The sequence below is a fragment of the Lagopus leucura genome, unplaced genomic scaffold (genome assembly GCF_019238085.1).
Source record: "Lagopus leucura isolate 7727_CA_CO unplaced genomic scaffold, USGS_WTPT01 Super-Scaffold_100012, whole genome shotgun sequence".
Taxonomy (NCBI): Eukaryota; Metazoa; Chordata; class Aves; order Galliformes; family Phasianidae; genus Lagopus; species Lagopus leucura.
In genome coordinates, this window is record NW_024962267.1 from 8,354,893 (window position 1) to 8,372,263 (window position 17,371).

At 42.0% G+C, this 17,371-nt stretch overlaps 2 protein-coding genes across 3 annotated transcripts in view; both read left to right on the forward strand.

Annotated features, from left to right (window-relative positions):
• The window catches only part of LOC122181677 (cytochrome P450 20A1), a 19,182-nt gene extending 4,745 nt beyond the window's left edge, over positions 1–14,437 (forward strand). For both annotated transcript variants that reach the window (XM_042874275.1, XM_042874274.1), the window contains exons 5-13: positions 382–549; positions 1,244–1,322; positions 2,386–2,501; positions 2,906–2,960; positions 4,300–4,420; positions 5,896–6,007; positions 6,663–6,727; positions 8,679–8,768; positions 8,920–14,437. In XM_042874275.1, coding sequence (XP_042730209.1) covers positions 382–549; positions 1,244–1,322; positions 2,386–2,501; positions 2,906–2,960; positions 4,300–4,420; positions 5,896–6,007; positions 6,663–6,727; positions 8,679–8,768; positions 8,920–9,070 — 957 coding nt within the window. In that variant the 3' untranslated portion in view covers positions 9,071–14,437. The remainder of the gene's footprint in view (positions 1–381; positions 550–1,243; positions 1,323–2,385; positions 2,502–2,905; positions 2,961–4,299; positions 4,421–5,895; positions 6,008–6,662; positions 6,728–8,678; positions 8,769–8,919) is intronic.
• Positions 14,438–15,358: 921 nt separating this feature from the next.
• ABI2 (abl interactor 2) overlaps positions 15,359–17,371 on the forward strand; it is a 65,281-nt gene continuing 63,268 nt past the window's right edge. The window contains exon 1 of the mRNA XM_042874270.1: positions 15,359–15,410. The gene's annotated coding sequence lies outside the window, so the exon portion shown is untranslated. The remainder of the gene's footprint in view (positions 15,411–17,371) is intronic.

Consider the following 17,371-nt stretch of genomic DNA (forward strand, 5'->3'; position numbering starts at 1 on the left):
AGGGAGGAGCAATGAACCAGCTGTTGGGACCACAGACAAGTGGAGAACTGTTCTATTGACTCAGTCCAGCAACTAGTCTTATTTTCTCAATATGGAGCTACTCAGATTAAAGGGTTTAAGGTATTTTCTGTGACGGAGGGAACAGGAGATGGACAGGGCTGTCTTACATTGGGTGAACCATGGGCTCACGCAGGATATATGAGGGCAGAATATTACTGTTCAAGTTAACAATGAAAGGAAACCCTTGAAAGTGTAGATGTACGTCATGGCCTTGAAAGTGTGGTCTATCTGAGGAACTTAGGGTGGGAATGCGTTCAGTTTGGGATATGTTTGGTAAATAGGCTATTGATATTACTGTCAATTAATGGTTCCTTTCTTAAGTTGTCAGAAGAATTGCTAGCCAAATGGCTCTCCCTCCCTGAGGCTCAACATGTACCACTCTGCCAGCACATGCTGGGCTTTGCCATGAAGTCTGTTACCCAGACAGCTATGGGCAGCAGCTTTGAAGATGACCAGGAAGTCATTCGATTCCGCAGGCACCATGATGTAGTAAGTGTCACAAAGAGCCAGGAAGTTTCCTGTACTATTTGTTCAAGCCAACAGCTTGTGTCTGCATGTACAGTTTAGTAAAGGACAGCACAAGCTATTGCTGGGACTTTGACATTAAGCTAACATTAAGCTTTAAAGCTTGAGGACTGTTGACTCAACTATCTGAAGCTAAAACTATCAGAAAGATCCTACTGGTCTTACTGTCGTTAGTCTTAAGCCAGGTATTTCTAAAGAACCAGCAGAAATTGGGATCCAGTGACAATTGAGATGTATTTGATCTACATCAGTTAAAATCTCCAGAGAAGGCCAGTGGAACTTCACATTTTCAGAGAACCTTTGAAGGCTCTGTGGCGTTGTGGAGAGGGAAAACCTGAGGAAATCTGAAGCTGTGTTCACATTTGGGAACGTTAAGTCTGTTGGTGGTATGGTGGGAAAGAAGCGGGTTCACCTCCCTCTCAGGGTGGCCATGCCTTTTCCATACAGTTGTAATTACAGGTTTTTCATTTCAACTCAGTTTCAGCTGTTATACATGTAAGAACTAGAATAAGGCATGGTGTTCTGAAGAGGACACTAATTTCATTTTCTAGAGGACAACTTCATTTTATATAATGTTTTCATTTTACTGAATAAAGCAGAATGAAGGAGTCCCTGCCTGTGGTGAGTGACAATGCTCTTCTCTCTGGCCTTCTTTCAGATCTGGTCAGAGATTGGGAAAGGTTTCTTGGATGGGTCCCTTGACAAAAGCACAACTAGGAAGAAGCTGTATGAAGATGGTAGGTTCTTCCCAAATCCAGTCTTCCTTCTACTTCACTTCTCCACTCTGATTAATGCTTAGGAACTATCAAGCATATGGAAGCACTTGATTTGCCTAGCTGTCTTGGCTTTTCTACAGTTTGTTGTTGTGCTGTAAGCTACCTGATGTGTCGTCTTTACTTTTGCAGAAGATTAAAATATATCATTGTTTAATGGTTCAGAGACAAGCCTGCCATTGTTGGTGTAGTTCTTGTGTCTTTGTGTGCTCGCTACCTGTTCTGTGTCGTATTAACTTCTGACCTCTTGTAGGTAGGCAGCTGCTCTTAGGGAAGACCGATGTGTCATTTGCTCATAGTTAATAGTTTAAGCTTTTCAGTATTGACTAATAAGATCTTAAACCAGAGTAGCCTCTATCTAAAGCTAATAAATTAGTTCTAAATCCTGAATTTGTCTGAATTGGGCAACTTAAACCAGACAGCTAGCAGCATGTAGGTCCCTAACTCCCCCTAGTTCCCACAGTAGCCATCAGTAGCTCATCATCCAGATGTCTTGAGATGAGTGGAACCTTTGTGCCTAAATCCTCCCACACTTGCCCCACTTATCTCTCCCTGTCTATGCCAACTCGTTAGCACCATTTTCCTCTGAAATCATTTCTGTAGAGCTCCTGGCAAAAGGGAGACCATCAGTCAGCAGAGGTGCCTTAACGCTTGAGTAATTGTAACTTCACAGGCAATTCAAGTAGTGTTATCTGGCTTAAATATTTTAATTGTGAGAACTGGTTGAACACAGTACGTGATGGTTTAATGCTGATTATTGTTTGACCTTCCTCTACATGGTTTCAGCTCACAGAGTACACGTCTTGGTTAGACCTGTAAAGTTGGCTTTTTATAGGCAATTGGTGATATTTCATTCCTACATTTTCATCTAAATTAGAAAAATCGCCTTCCAAATTTAATGCTAACAGGTTGCTTCTGTGAGTCCACCAAGGACAACTGTCTGAAAATCTGTTTGGGGAGATGGTTTCACTTCTCTGCAGCTCTCAGAGTGACCATGATTAAAATAATCATTTCTGTTTCTCCAAAGCTCTGAAAGAAATGGAATCTACCTTACGGAAAGTCATAAAGGAACGCCGAGGCAGATCATTTAACAGGCATGTCTTTATAGATACCTTGCTACAGGGGAACCTTAGTGACCAGCAGGTTTGTACAGATGTTGTGTCATCTCACACTAATGGAGCTCTACTAGATTAGCATCTTATTATTTTGTAGCCTTTGGTTAAACTTTGCATTTGAGTGAGATTCCTGACTAATGCAGTGTTCTCTCTGGCTCTTTTTCCAGTCCTGCCACGCTTAATTGAATTAGACCTTGGTAGCTTTCCTTGCCACTATTTCATAGTTATTTTTGTAAACCAGAAGTGTGTTAGTATTAAGCATGTCTGAAGTGCTATTACAGTGGAAGTTCTGTAAGAGAGTTCAGTCTTACAGATGAATTTCCTGCTCTCTGTGCTAAAGAGATTTTGTAGGCTTGAGTGGAGGTTGTGCTGTGTCTTTCTAATCTTTGCATCTCATGGACTTCATTCTCTGAACTAGATTTTGTTTCCTAGATTTTGGAAGATACGATGATTTTCTCCTTGGCAGGATGCATTATTACTGCTAACTGTAAGTCATAAATAACTTTCTGTCCTCAGATTCAGCTGTCTAAAACTGACTGTGATGATGTGAGACTTAATCTCAGCTAATAAAAAGTGATATCCATCATTCTGTCTCTCCTGAGCTACAAACAAATAGAAGCAGGTAGTTTTACAGCACACTCAGTACAGCATCACAGCCAGTGAGTTGAAGCTGTGTTTGACAACCTTCTTAGCCTTTTGGTGAGCTTGTTGCTTTTTGCTTGGACCCTTAACCCCTGTCAAGTGATGCTAAATTTGATGAAAGAGCACCAAAAATTGCGAGTCTCAAAGACAGTGATGTACAATGGCTTCTGTTATGTGGGAAGGAAGTTAGAGCAGAGCCCTGAGGTGTGAGTGGCTGCTTTGAATTTCTGGGGGATGGGTATATTCCATATATGGAAGAGTTCCTCTAGGGGCTACTTTGTTGTTCATAAGGATTTTGAAAAAGAAGTAAATGGAAATATGACCTGAAGCTGTGTAAAATCATTTATAATATGAAGATGGTTTGAACTTAACCCCCTGATTATCAGGTCCTGTATTTCAGTGAATGGGACTGGGACTTCAATCAAAACCTTTCTGTTGCTACTGGATATTGAAAGATGTGGAAAGTAAATGTGGCATCTCCATTAACACTATCCCTGAAGATTATCGTCTCCTCATGGGTTGCTGGATAGTGCTCATAAATAGAAGTGGTAGAAACCATCTTGTAGCTTTAGAGAAACTGCATCCTACACACTTATTTCTTAGGCAAGGTTTATTTCTCGGTGTGCTGTTGAGGATATCTTCTGAGTATCTCACAAGATGGATGTAGAGGAGACAAGTGCTGGCCAATGTGCTGCAGAAAGCTGTACTGTTCTTCTCCTTGCCTGTCAGGAACCCAGACAGGGAATCTTGTGGTGCTGTGAACAAACCAGCCTTTTAGCTGATTGATCTAATAACCCTGGTTTTCCAGAAGGGGTGATTGCTAGAGCATTACAGCTATTTCATGGACCAAAGGGCTGGGAAAAAGACATGCTTTGATTGCTGCTTTGCTGGATTGTGAGGTCTCGAATCCAGGGCTATGAGACTGGATGACTTAGTCTCCTACACAGCTTCCTAAGCTCTTCATAGCCCTAGAAAGAGAATTTAAGCTTGCAGAGTCCCTTGTTACACTGGAGTTCAGCCTCTGCTTCTGACACTGAATATGGAATCAGTACAGTATATAAACAGAGGTCACCCTTGTCTGAGTCAGAAAAATAATGTTGCAAATACAGGAAGCAAAAGGGCTGAATACGGTTAGCAAAGGTTTGAATTTGCTGAATCCAGTGTTGTCTTGATTCCTTCCCCAGTGTGTACCTGGGCAGTCTATTTCCTGACAACATCAGAAGATGTACAGCAGAATCTCTACAAGGAGGTGGACCATGTTCTTGGGAAGGGACCAATTACACACGAGAAAATTGAGCAACTCAGGTGGGTCCCTGATAAGGAAATGCAGAGGAAGGTTTTCTTGTGAAGTGGGAACCAGGGCTTCATGTGCCAGAGGCTGACGACCAGCCTATGCTGGATCAGAAGAAAGCATCCAAAAGCTACTACGTTTTTTGGAAGTGATCGAACACCAGGATGACTAGCAGCAGAAATAGGATCCACTGTAGGACTCCAAATAATGAGGAATGGGATGCTTTCTTCAAGTTGTCTATTAGGAGGCCATTGAAGTTCGTTGATAGGGAAGAAAGCATAGAATTTGTGCCCCAGCTGCTTGAAAAACACTCTGTGCCAAGATAAAACCTGGAAAGTGTCTCTAATGAGCTACCAGAGAATCCTGTCTGTACCAATGGAACTGAAGTCTTTTAAGGAGGAGGGGTAATTCAGAATAAAAGACTGAGAATACATTCTTCATCCTATTCTATGTCTCAAAGAATCAGGTTGGTAAAATTGAATGTGTGTTCAGTTTTGGGTTCACAGCAATAATGGTGTAAGCCTTGCATGGGATAGGGCTGCAAAAATGATGAATGGGAGCAGAGATTTACTCCTGATCTTGATTAAGCCATGTGGATGGAATGGGACAGAGAGCAGTGGCTTCTTTCCCATGTATAAAGAAACAAAGAGAAAAAAAATTGGTGGCTAGCAATTTATTAACTCTAGGCTTAGGATTTCAGGAATAAAGTCATTGGGACCTGATGTTCCGTTTGATCTTTTTTTCAGGCTGTGGAGCAAGGATGAGAGTTAGCATTTTTATGGATGAACAGATAACATTTGTTTTTTGTATAAGTGAAGTCTGCTCTGAGATGCTTTATCCCAAGGTTTCAGGGAGAATATGAGAAATCTCAGTTTCCTACTGATGCTTGCTTATAGCACACAATTAGGGTGGAAATAGTTATTTGAAGAAGGAAATTTGTTTTGCGTTCTGGTTTTCTGAGGATAGGAGTAACCAATAATTTTAATTGTAAGTTTAATGTGAGATGAATTTAGACAGAAAGCTTCAAAGAGTATTCTTTTTCGAGGGCTACAGAAGTAGGAGAGTGATTGGTGAATGGCGTGCCTCTATTTTTCACACATCTGTTCATGTTCAGGGTGTGCTTTATACTGGGACTAGGGTTAAGATTTGAGTAAAGGAGTATATCCTGCTGCTTCCTGTATGAGTGAGAAATGCCGGAAAAGGCATGTTTACCCTTTCTAGCTGGGTTGGTTTGATTTACGGAAGAGGTGGGATGAGATACATTTTGATGAATTGATAATGAGATTTAATGCTTATTGAGAAGGTGCTGGGACTCTTTGTCAAATAAAAATTAAAAAAAAAAGCTCCTCAGCATTGCTGCAGAGACAGCTCCAGGAGCGGACTGGGGCCCTGGAGGGCAGTAGATGACCAAGCTCTCCTTTTCTAGCACAAGGACATGAACAAGCTTCTTTCTGGAAGAGTTAAATTGACCAAGCCTTATTGATTGCAGATATTGTCGGCAAGTCCTATGCGAGACAGTGCGGACAGCAAAGCTTACTCCCATTGCTGCACAGCTGCAGGAACTGGAAGGCAGAGTCGACCAACATACTGTCCCCAAAGAGGTAGGGCAGTACCTCCTGGTACTAGGCACTAGGCCGTCCTGCTTTCCTGAAGGGAAATTTCCTTTTTGCTCTTCATCGTACTTCTTTCTCTAGAGGGGTGAGGGAGGAAGATGATTTCTTTTGACATGTTTAACCTGAGCAGATGATCTGTCATCTGAAAGTACTATTTAGTCAAAGTTTGTCATGTAGTTCCTTTATGGAATAGGCTCTGGGAATTTGTGCTCTCTTCCTGAGCAGGTTGGCTTCTGGTTCTGGGTCTACTGTAAATGAATAATCCTTTGAAGGGGTTTGTGGTCTCAGCTGTGCAAACAAGAGCATGGTTTCAGGCCTAATTATATCACCTGTATTTCCTACATGAGAGTGGTACCTTCCATTGCAGAGAATAAAGAAGCATGCGCATACATACTAGCAAGAGTAGTGGAATGGGATCTGGCCCTCTCTAACTACCAAGATTTGCAGCATGGGTCTTAAGAAGTTAAAATCTTAGCATTTCATTATAGAAATCTGTAGGTGAAAATAACATATAAATGTTTGTAAATGACCTATTAAAATGAGTGGTCCACAGAATAATTGTTGCCCTGTAGAGCCGTCCAGGTGTAGCTTAAATTGTGCGTTTTGTTCTGGTCTGACATATGTATCCTCATTTTTTTTGCAGACACTTGTACTTTATGCTCTTGGTGTGATGTTGCAGGATAGTTCATCTTGGCCATCACCATACAAGTATGTAGAATCAAGGCCTTTATTCTTTCTCAAATGAATTCCTTTCCTTTTTTTAATTAATACTATCTAGATAGATACAGATCTATAGAATTATAGATCTTCTTTTCCTTTTTTTAATTAGTATTCTATAGATCTTGTTTCCATGCTGCAGAGCCTGTCTAAGCAGATTTTGGAGATGAGAGGGAGTCTGTAAGAAAGTGGATTTGTGACAATCCTTGTCTCCTTGGACAGGAGTTTGGGGCAGTTCAAATCATGATCCTCCTAGACTTTTTGTGTGTGTGTATGTTAGAGGTTTACAAGTTTGTTTGTTTGTTTCCACACACGCTGCTTAGGCAAATACCAGTAAATTCGTCTTAATGTTTTCTGTGACAGAGGGAGATTTAAATTTGAATGGTTTTGGAATCACTGTCAGCATGAAACAATGAAAGGGAGGCAATGTCTGACAGAAATTTTGTGTTTTCAGAGTGAAGGAAATGCTATCTCATTACTTTGTCTGTGGAACAAAGCTGGATCCAGGATAGTATATTGGAAGTTAAAAAAAAAAAAAAAAAAGTTGTAGCTTACTGTGGCCTCTGGATGGCAAGTATTAATGGTAGTTTTGTTTACTTCACTTGGGCTGGAAAAAAAAAAAAAAAAGTGGGTCAGTTATTCTAGAGAGAGAAAAAAGAAGGCAGCTGAAATCTAGGAGAAGGAAGAAGCCCTTAGAACAGAGCTTGTTCTCTTCTTCATGCTCTTTCAAGCGTCAGGCATTGATGATCCGTCCTATGAATATCTTGGCAGGGATTGCCCAATAGGATGGGGCATGCACTGTGCTTGGGAGGGCTTCACTGGGGCAGCATGTAAAGAAAGGTGAGGACTGCTGTGAACACTGTTTTTATTCCAAGGAGAAGGAGAGTTGAGGTTGTGATTCTATTTATGTGATAGAGATGGGAGATCTACGCTTTGAAGTCCTTTCACCTATCTACCTTACATATAAGCTCTGTGTTTATTTGCCTTTTTTTCTGTTCATTTGTTTGGCTGAACAGCTGTGATTTCCTCCCTATTTCAGTATATGTGATTTGTCACTTCAGGGGGAATGTAAGCATGATGTTGCTTTAATTGAGGGACAGCATCCACATGACTTTTCATCTTAGTAGAAGCAAAGCTTGGATGTTTATACAAGAAGTCAAAGGCTTGAAGTACAAGCAGAAATATTTAGCAGAAAATGAAAGAGGACTGACTGCCTTCAATCCATTATATTATATATTATATAATCCTGTTTGTTTTTTTTTTAAATTATTATTATTTTTCTGTAATAACTTATATTTAAATTGAATGGTATTTTATTGACCTCCTTTTGGTTAGTTGATTATGGGAACCTTGTTTTAACTTGTGCAAACCCTGTGTAATAGTTTTCTTACAGCCTCCACCATACTAATGCTGGAAGCCACTTTTCTCACTTGAGTGAGTCACCAGCTTCCCTCCCCCAGCATATACACATACACCAGCTGCTTCAAGACAGGGGCGAGGGGCAAGGGAAAAAAAGGAAAATATTTTTGGAGGTGAGAGAGGGGGAGGAATGCAGAGAGACTGGTGGGATAGAGAGGGAAGATAAATCAGATTTGTGTGTGTGCCCCGGAGGGAAATGGAGGACATGTAGCAGCACCAGCTCACTTGTGTACTCGAGCTAAATACCCACTGCTAAGAGGTAAAGCGTACTGTTTCCAGCCCTGTATCACACTCGATTATTAAGCACTTTGACCAAAGTGGGACACAGCTGACCAACAGAGAACGTAGATGGAGTGGATGCACAGTCACCTTCCTATACCTGTATGGAATTACCTAGTATAATTTAGAGAGAGGACTGATGCTTTTTGCAGTTGAGTCATTGCCAGTTCCTTACGGTGATGTGTGTGTGACCATGAATCCAGAGGAAGGATTCTGTGCTCACTCAGTGTGTTGTCTTTCGTAGATTTGACCCAGAGAGATTCAATGAGGATTCAGCCATGACAAACCTCTCCTTGTTGGGTTTTTCAGGAAGCCAGGAGTGCCCGGAGTTGAGGTGAGCATTACAAAGCAGGGTTTTTTTGTGTTTCTGTGGTAGAGAGAAAAGGAGGTTGTTTCAGTGTATTTCAGTCCAAACAGGCAGTTGTTTTTTGACAGATTTACTTCATAGCAAGTTTTTTATTCTCTTTTCTTGCCTCCTTCCTCAGGTTTGCCTATATGGTGGCTACAGTTCTGTTGAGTGTCCTGGTAAGAAAACTGTACCTTCACCCAGTTAAAGGACAAGTCATGGAGACCAAATATGAGCTGGTAACCTCACCAAAGGAGGAAGCCTGGATAACGGTGTCTAAGAGAAGCTAAGAACAAGCAAAACAAGGGTCTGGAAGTGCCAGCAGTGAAGTTCTGGGCAAGTGTCTTAAAGGCAGTCATGCTGGCAGCACAGTGACTCAGCCAAGGAATTTTAAATGCAGATTTTGTTACCTTCCACATTATTATTTGCATAGCCTTCTAGGGTAATTTTTTCTAATTCAACCAATAGTTGTATTAAAGTAGATGTAATCTGTATGCTTTTTTACACTTTTTGCCCAAAGGATTGCAAAGGAAGCAACAAAACCAAGCAGTGGTGTATCTATGAACTGTTCTGTGCCAGCTAGTCGAAGACTGGGCCTCTGGTTAGTCCAGCCCCTTCCTAACAGCAGGCAGATCTGGTGGGTAAGAGACTGTGCTGCAGGGCATGCTTCTTCATGGATAGCAAGTAGATAAGACCTTGAAGGCACAAGGACAAAATCTTTCTCTCTATATAGGTATTTTTATTCAAAGTGTCTTTCCTTCCCTTGAGCTATAGCTATAACTGTCAAGAAGAGCAGATACATCTTGTGGGAAGTATGCGTGAGTGTGTGTGAGAGAAAAAGAAAGTGGGGTGAGAATTGCACCATCGGGTCTCATGCTACGTATGTAATCTTCCTGTGCTGTAGGATTGCAAGAGGATGGATGGCTGAAAAATGCTAGTAAATGAGGAGGAATAAAATTGGTTTGGCCCCTGAGAAAGCAGAAGCATTAGTAACAACATAATGAAATGAAATAAAACCACAGAACAAAGCCCTGGGAAAGGGATTCTCCATCCTGACAGTTCGGAGAGCAGCGTCTAATCTAATCAGCATCAGAAATTGATGACAGGTGCTTGCAATTCATTCATCACTCGGTCAGCAATGAGATTGGTCATGCAAGTACTGGAAAGGAAGAGTGCTGATTTTATAGGGCTCTGAATTAATGTTGTGCTTAATAAGTTAAAAGCCTTTCAAAGAACCTTCCTCCTCCTCCAGAACAAGTGCCAGCCAAAGCAGCATCACATGCCACTCATTCACGTGCTTTTCCCTGCTTCTTTCTTTTTCTCCTGACTGTAACAGATTTTTGAGCACCTTGCTGAATAGCTTTCAGGGCAGGGGCCTCTTACCCCTTTATCTTAGTTACTGGTATTGCCATCTGACCTATTCAGGTTATGTTTCTTCTACTTCCCATTTTATATAGGATCACCCTTTATCTGATCTTGATCTTTTCTCTGTAAATGTAACTTCTTTGTTAGCACCCTCCCCACCCAAACGCTGTGTTGTGTAGGTGAATTGTTACTCAGCCTGCAGCTGTGTATGCCTGAGCTGTTTTGCACAGCTACTGATGCACCCCACAGGGAGGTTCAGGGATGTGTAGCTTCCATTAGAGCTACTTTCTACTGCCTAAGCAAACAGCAGACACTTCACACAGGGACATGGATGTTTTATTTATCTGGGTAGTTGCAATCCCCAGTGCAATTCCCAAGTGCAAACACTGTTCCTTTCTCTGGCTCTTCCGGGTCAGGAAATCAGCTGCTCTTACAAAAATGTTTTGGCTGTTGGATTCCTGCCAAGTGCTGTTCTGAATGCAGTTCTGTCTGCTCTTGAAGGGTTAACATTTGGTGCCAGCCTCTGTGGGCACCAGACAAAGAAAATTCTGCTTTTGGGTTTAATATGTCAGCTCTGCTTTTGGTGAAGCCATGGAGATTCAGATTCTCCCCCTGCAGTGCAACGTGTGTTGGGGGAACAGTAGGACATAGATGCTGTTGAGCTGTTTTTTGTCTGCTGGGCAGAAAAAGGAGGATTGTGCAGTTCATCTTGCTGCCTGTCTTGCATTGATTTTTATAATGAACTGCAAAAAAGCTCTTGCTAATCTGACCTCCATTTAACTGAAGGTTGGTCGTTTCCCCAGATGGCAATTCGTGTTAGCCTTTGCTTCACTGCTTATGCAAAAATGCCTAGTTTTCTTGAAGATTGCAGATGTTTTTTAGGCCTTGTGGAGAAATCTGCATGATAAAGGATTTTACTTTAAAGCATCCCTAGTGTACAGAGGAAGCAAAATGGAGAGGAAAATAATGGTAGAATAGCACTGCCCTGCTAAGAACCAGACTAGAAATAGCTGACTTGGTCACATAACAGATCTTGGCCACTCAATTTTCATAGAGCCATCTGGTAGGAATGAAGCTTTCAGACACCAGAAAAGCTTCCCAGGGGTGATTGTTCATACTTCTTTTAACAGTATTTCTCTGCCTTTCTGGAGCTATATGGGCCAAGTGCCTTGCAGCAGTTGCAGGAATAAAAGGGAATAATTCCATATAATTTGCTAAGAATTTTCAGTCTGTACAGGTATTGCATCCTAAAAGACAGTACTCAGTCTGGGCCATGTTTCCAAACATACTACAGGAGTCTGTGGCTGACAGGAGGGAAGAACGTGGCCCAAAGTGGTGGATAAGGCCAATGATCAGTTTGTGTTTGCTCAAAACTGCTGCAGTCAAGAAAAGGCCCTGACTCATCATTTCAGGTTACGTTTTGAGCTTTGGAAGGAAGGAGAGAAGTGAGCATCTATCAGACGTTCCTTATTCATTGCTCAGAGTGACACCAAGGACATGGCCATATTGTTTGCTGCAGTCTGTAAGTTTCCATTCCACAATTTGTGACAATCATTTCCAGCAGCCTAACTATCAAGGTAAAATGCACTGGTGATCAGCCAAACTGTAGCTCCTCCTATTGTGCAACAAAGACCCTTCTTCCTATGGGAACGTTCATGGATCAGTTCTTTCTCATGGGGTTTTAGTATGTTCCAGCTGGAAGCTTGAAATATTGGTTTTGTTCCATTTCTCCCCTCACCCCTTGTCTCATGTCAAGTGGTACTTTTTTGGCCTCTTTTTCTAAGGAAGATGTAGTCAGATTTGCCTCTCACCCTACTTACGTCTGACCATTTTCTCCTTTTCTCCTCTTCCTACAAGAAGTAACTTCTAAGCCTTTGGATCAAATTAGCTGCATTTGTCAGGAATCGGGGTTTGAAATCTCAACAGAAATTTATAATGTGCATACATATATAATACAGGGGACTTTTGCTTTTAATGCTTCATATCTCTACATCAGAAAGCTACTTCACAACTTCCTCTGGGTGGTTTTGAAGAGCATACAGCGAAGCTGTTATTTCATTCCTTGGACTATTACTGCAGAACAAGCTTTAACAGAAGGCTGCAAATTAATGGAAGGCAAGAGGCTAAATATATCTCGGTGCCTGTGCAACCTGCTGCTGTCAGAAGTAGGCAGCCAGCATGGGTGCTGGGAGCAGTCAGGCCATTGCAAATTGACTCTCGTGGTTAACAAAGGTTTGTTAGCCTCATCTTGGTGGCAACTGGTTAAACAGTTAACATAACTTTGTGGAGTAGACAGCTTGTTGAGCTAGCTTCCTACTGCCTCCAAAATAACCCTGAGTGGCGTTACGTCTAGGTTTTAATTAACCTCGGCTGCATGTAGAGCTGTTATTGCAAAGTAGTAATATCTGTCTCCTTTTCGCAGCAGTTTAAGGACTTGCTGATAATGGCAGTGGCATGCAGTGTAGGGCTGAGGGCTGTACTTTTTATTTTGTGCCCTGTGGAAAGGGTGGTCTTTGCGACTTCTGTCCTGTTTGCTGCAAATGTAAGTGTTGTTTGTTGGACAGAGTGGACATTTGGTGATTTAAAGTACCTCCTTGGGGCTGCTCTTTTGCCAGCTCCCCCATTAGCCAATTACATGAACTAGGGGATGCTGGCAATGCAAAAGTGGGGAAACTGCATATTTATCTCACTGCATAGTTCATTCATCAACATTTTGGTACTACTTGGTCCACAGTTACTTAGTATTGCCATCCTGCTATCTCAAGTGCTGTACACATTCTCACTGAAAAAAGGTTGTCTTACATCTCACTGGGGCCATGGCTGACCTTCCCAAAGTTTGTACTCTTACTACAGGAAGGGCTTCCTGGCAGGCATCCTTGGATATGGATGTGTCTTGGTCAGCAGAGTGAAGTCTGCAGATTACTGGCTTACTTTCTGTGCTTGGATCCTTTTGTAAGGCACATGTAAGTGGGTAGAGCAGTACTTTCATAAAAGTACTGGGAGCATACAGGACTTCACCCATTTCCGTACCAATTTTATCAGGAGTGAGAGGAAAGGAAAAAAAAGATTTGTGAAGAGAACAGAGATGTTCATCACCAGTGGGTCATGCCACCAACAAGTGGAACTGCTGTAGTTACCATGGCAGCTCTTTGCTACTTTCCTCTTGTCCAAAACAGAAATTGCTGGAAAATATTACTGCCACCTTTTTCTGTAGCGTGAGAATGTGCACCCACTTTGGCATCTCTCTCTAGATCAGCTCAGGACTGTTTCTTAGCAGGCAGTTTTCAACTGAACAAAAGGCCTGTTTGACATCTCTTAAGATTTGATGCCAGTTTTTTTGGTGATAGCAGACGGAGAAGAGGAACTACCACACACAGGGGAAAAAAAAAAGATGAAAATGTTCCTCACATATGGAGGGTGGGGAAGGAGAGAAGATAAGGGTTTCCATGGCAACATTCCTTGAAGATAAGTATTTTTAAATCTGTGTGAATTTTAGCATTCAAAACACAGTTGAGTTTCCCACAAAAAGATTTAGAGGAGGGTGGAGCGTAAAGAATCTTTTCCCATATTTTTCAGGTCATTCCTTCTTTTACTGAGGAGCCTGATTCCAAGATAAACAAAGTATATGCAATTGCTCTGATGTTAATGCTCCTGTTAAAGAAAAGTCTTTCCAAGGGGCGAGAAGTATTGGTCAAAGTTCTGTATTTGCACTGGCAACTCTGACCCAAGCATTTGATCATCTCTTTAATAGGAAAAGTAATTTAATTAGATCAGTGCTAGGCCAGTAAGAAGCCACAAGGACAAATTCCAGGTTAAATGCTGTGTAATTCAGAGCATGATCTACACAGATGACTCTCAGCTCAGTGATAGTGATGATAGGGTGATAGAGGTCTTGGCCAAAGACAAAGGGATGTAGCAGAACTGAATGCAGAGGAGCCAGACGCAGTGTGTCCCTGGTGAGTGCCTTGTCTGCAGCAGACAATGAAACATCACTGCAGGTAAGCAGCGGATGTTCCTGTGACGCTATTAGGCAAGACATGTTTGTGCTGTTTATTGAGTATCAGTGCTGGGGCTGCTCCTTGAAGCTTTTTTCTTCCATCTCCGCGTTGCTGAGCTCCTTGTGGGCACTGGCATGCTGTGCTCCCACCTCTCTGCTAACACCCAGGCAGGTCAGCTCTGTCACAAGCCTGGCAGTGAGACAGACAGCCAGTGCTATGCCTGCTTGGCTGCCAACTTTCTCATCTCACCAAAAAAGGCTTTTTTTTTTTTTTTTTTTTTTTTTAAACAGTCACTTCCAACTCAGTAATGACTCAGACACTGCAGCAAGGGTAAAATGATCATCTTCCCTTTCAGACTTTTACGGCAAAAGGCCCTGGGTGGCCTCTCTGAAAAGCCAGAGCTTGCTGGGCAAAGCTGTTGGCTGGATTCAGTTCTTTAATTTAGCGGATCGAACTGATGCTCCTACAGTGCTATATATCTGCTGGCTCAGAGTCTGTGCTTCAGCAGTAGACGAAATGATTCCTACAAACTATTTGTGTTCAGCAGTCTTGGGGAGGGGTGGCTGGGTGGCAAAGAATAGTTGCACATAAAGAGAGGGTGCTGTTAGCTCTCAGGCTCTGTCCCAATATGCCTGGTCATGAATCGAGGAAACAACACTAAAGAGAAAAGCAGTAAACCATATTTGGGCACTTATTTTTTGAGGTAGCGAGGGGAAGCAAATAAGAATGTCTGAAAAAGCAAAGTTCATTTTGTCAGACTATGGAAATCAGCACCTCAGTTTTGTTTTGTCTGAGACCTTGATACAGAATGAACTCAGATCTAGGTAAGGCAAGTTATCAACATCCTTACATCTTCATTGATAAAGCCTAATGGGCAGCATGGAAAAATCTGAATTTTGTCACTCTTGGATTCTCTACTGGAGTTCAGTATTGGAACAAACATTCATGTCCTGATGTCAGCACTAACATGACGATGCATTTGTAGTTTCTTGGACTGAAAAGCAACTGACTTGCTGGTGCAGGACTTATTAGCTGCAAGTTATTGATTAAATATATCATGTTTATTCCTTTGCTTTAGTTAAGGCCGCTGTACCTTTTGTGCTATACTGGTGCTCTTGTTCCATGCGTTTGCCTTACAGCTGAACCCTGGAAGATGCAGAAACTCTGAAATATCTAAATAACAGAAGTGCAGGAATTTCAGTCCCTGCTCGGCAATCTTCAGCATCCAGTGTGTCACAAGCTGACTCTTACTCATCCTCAGGTGCTTGTAAGTTAGCCTATTACAAAAATGGGTTTCAGGATACCATGGGCAGTAGATGGCTGTAAATGGATTGCTGCTGTGCCAGGGAGCAGTTCTCTTGTTGCACCACTTATGAACGTCCACACGTAGCTCTAAGCCCCACAAATAGAGTTTCCAGGCAAAAAGCCCTTCCTTCAGTCAGGCTGTCTGCTTGTGCTTGGGGAGAAAGATTGTTTGTTGCCCGCTGTTAGCTTCTGACCACGTCCTGGCTCTGATGTGGTTGTCCTGCTTTTGCAAGCTCTTCCAGGAGCCTGAGTGGAGGAAAAGTGCCTTGAGAGAAGAATGAAGTGTGTGAGTTAATGGGAGCTGACAGGGATGCCTGCAAGAATACACCATCGCGTATTATGAAAAAGCAGCTGAACCAATGGTTATAGCTGCCCCACGTTTACTGGTGAGCAGGGTATTTGCTAACAGAAAGTATTTTGGAGCACTCAGCATTTCCACTGTGCAGAATTGACATTAAATTTGTAGGAGTGTGCACCTTGATTTTGTGGTATTCTTCTAAAAGGAAGGAGCAAACTCACTGCTTGCTATCAGCTTGCTCTAAATTAACCTCCGGCGTGGGCCTGTGCCTGCAAACCTTTGTATGACTGTGACTGTTATTTATGCTGTGTGATTGCACTGAGGGGCACTGACTATTCATATGTTAGCCTAGCATACAGCTGTGACTTTTACAAACCAAGTTTTTGAAATTGTTTAGGTGTTTGAATTTTGAATACCCCACTAAGCACCTGCCTGGCTAAGTGCCTAGAAGTCTCTGCAAATCCAGTATAGCAACAATGGAAAGAAAAAGGGAATGATACATAGTGGTTGCTGGATCAGGACTCCGGTTTGATATCCCAATAGCTGCATAGCAGCAATAGCTAGCTAGGGCTTATTGCTATATATGCCACAGTTCGTAGCAAACCTCTTTTATGCTTAAGGAAGCTTGATGGTGACTTCTGCACAGTAAAGGTAAAAATACTGCAAACCTACATCCTGCATTAGCCTTTATGTATTTTATAGCTGTAGCGTTCCAGTGTGGTAAACTGAGCCGAGCAATCACATTTTCTCAATTACCCTCAAGAACTGGAAATCCTTATCACCTCCCTGTTTCTTTCTCCCACTGCTGTGCTGGTCTTGAAATTGTCATCAGAGCTAAAAATCTTCATTCTGTAAATTAAACCGTGACTTAAAAAAAAAAAAAGGTAACAGTGCAGCTTCCTCATAAAACTCCACCAAGTCTTTTGCTGATGTGACTCACTCAATTACTCATTTGGGCAGAAGTTCTGATAATAAAAGTAGTTAATGTAAAGCATTGAGAAATACTGCTGGTACCTGAGGAGGCAGGGGAGCAGGGAGGGTGGGAGGCCACTGTGGGCATTTTATCTGAAGAGTTGCTGAATTCACCAAGCTCCCAGACATTTATTTAAGTGAAGAATTTCTCTGTTGTTTTTTTTTTTGTTTGTTTGTTTTTGTTTGTTTTTTAATAGCTTGAAAAATCAAATTGGCTGTAGAGGAACAAAAGTACACCAGCTGTGTATGTGTGTGTGCTCCTGTCCTCCCCTTCCTACGTACTGGAAATGATAGCCAGTCTGTGCCCCAAATCAATCTCTTTATCCTAGCAATGTATATACTTAACACTCAGTACTCAGTAATGAGCTTTGGATTCCTGAATCAAGGAGCACAGCTACCAAGTGGCTAAATGAGCCCGTTGATTGGAGATGTTACCAAGGACCAGATTTTTCTAGCACAAATAATAGGTCACTGAGGTTTGGTTGTGTAATACTGCTACCAGGCAGACATTTCAGTGGATGTACACTGGAGGAATGTGGCATCTTTTGGAGCTGTTGGGACAGGAAATTATTAAAGAATAGTGAGATACTACATGAATGTGGAAGCAACCTTATGCAGTGAATTCATACTTGTCTCCTTGAAACCATCACACA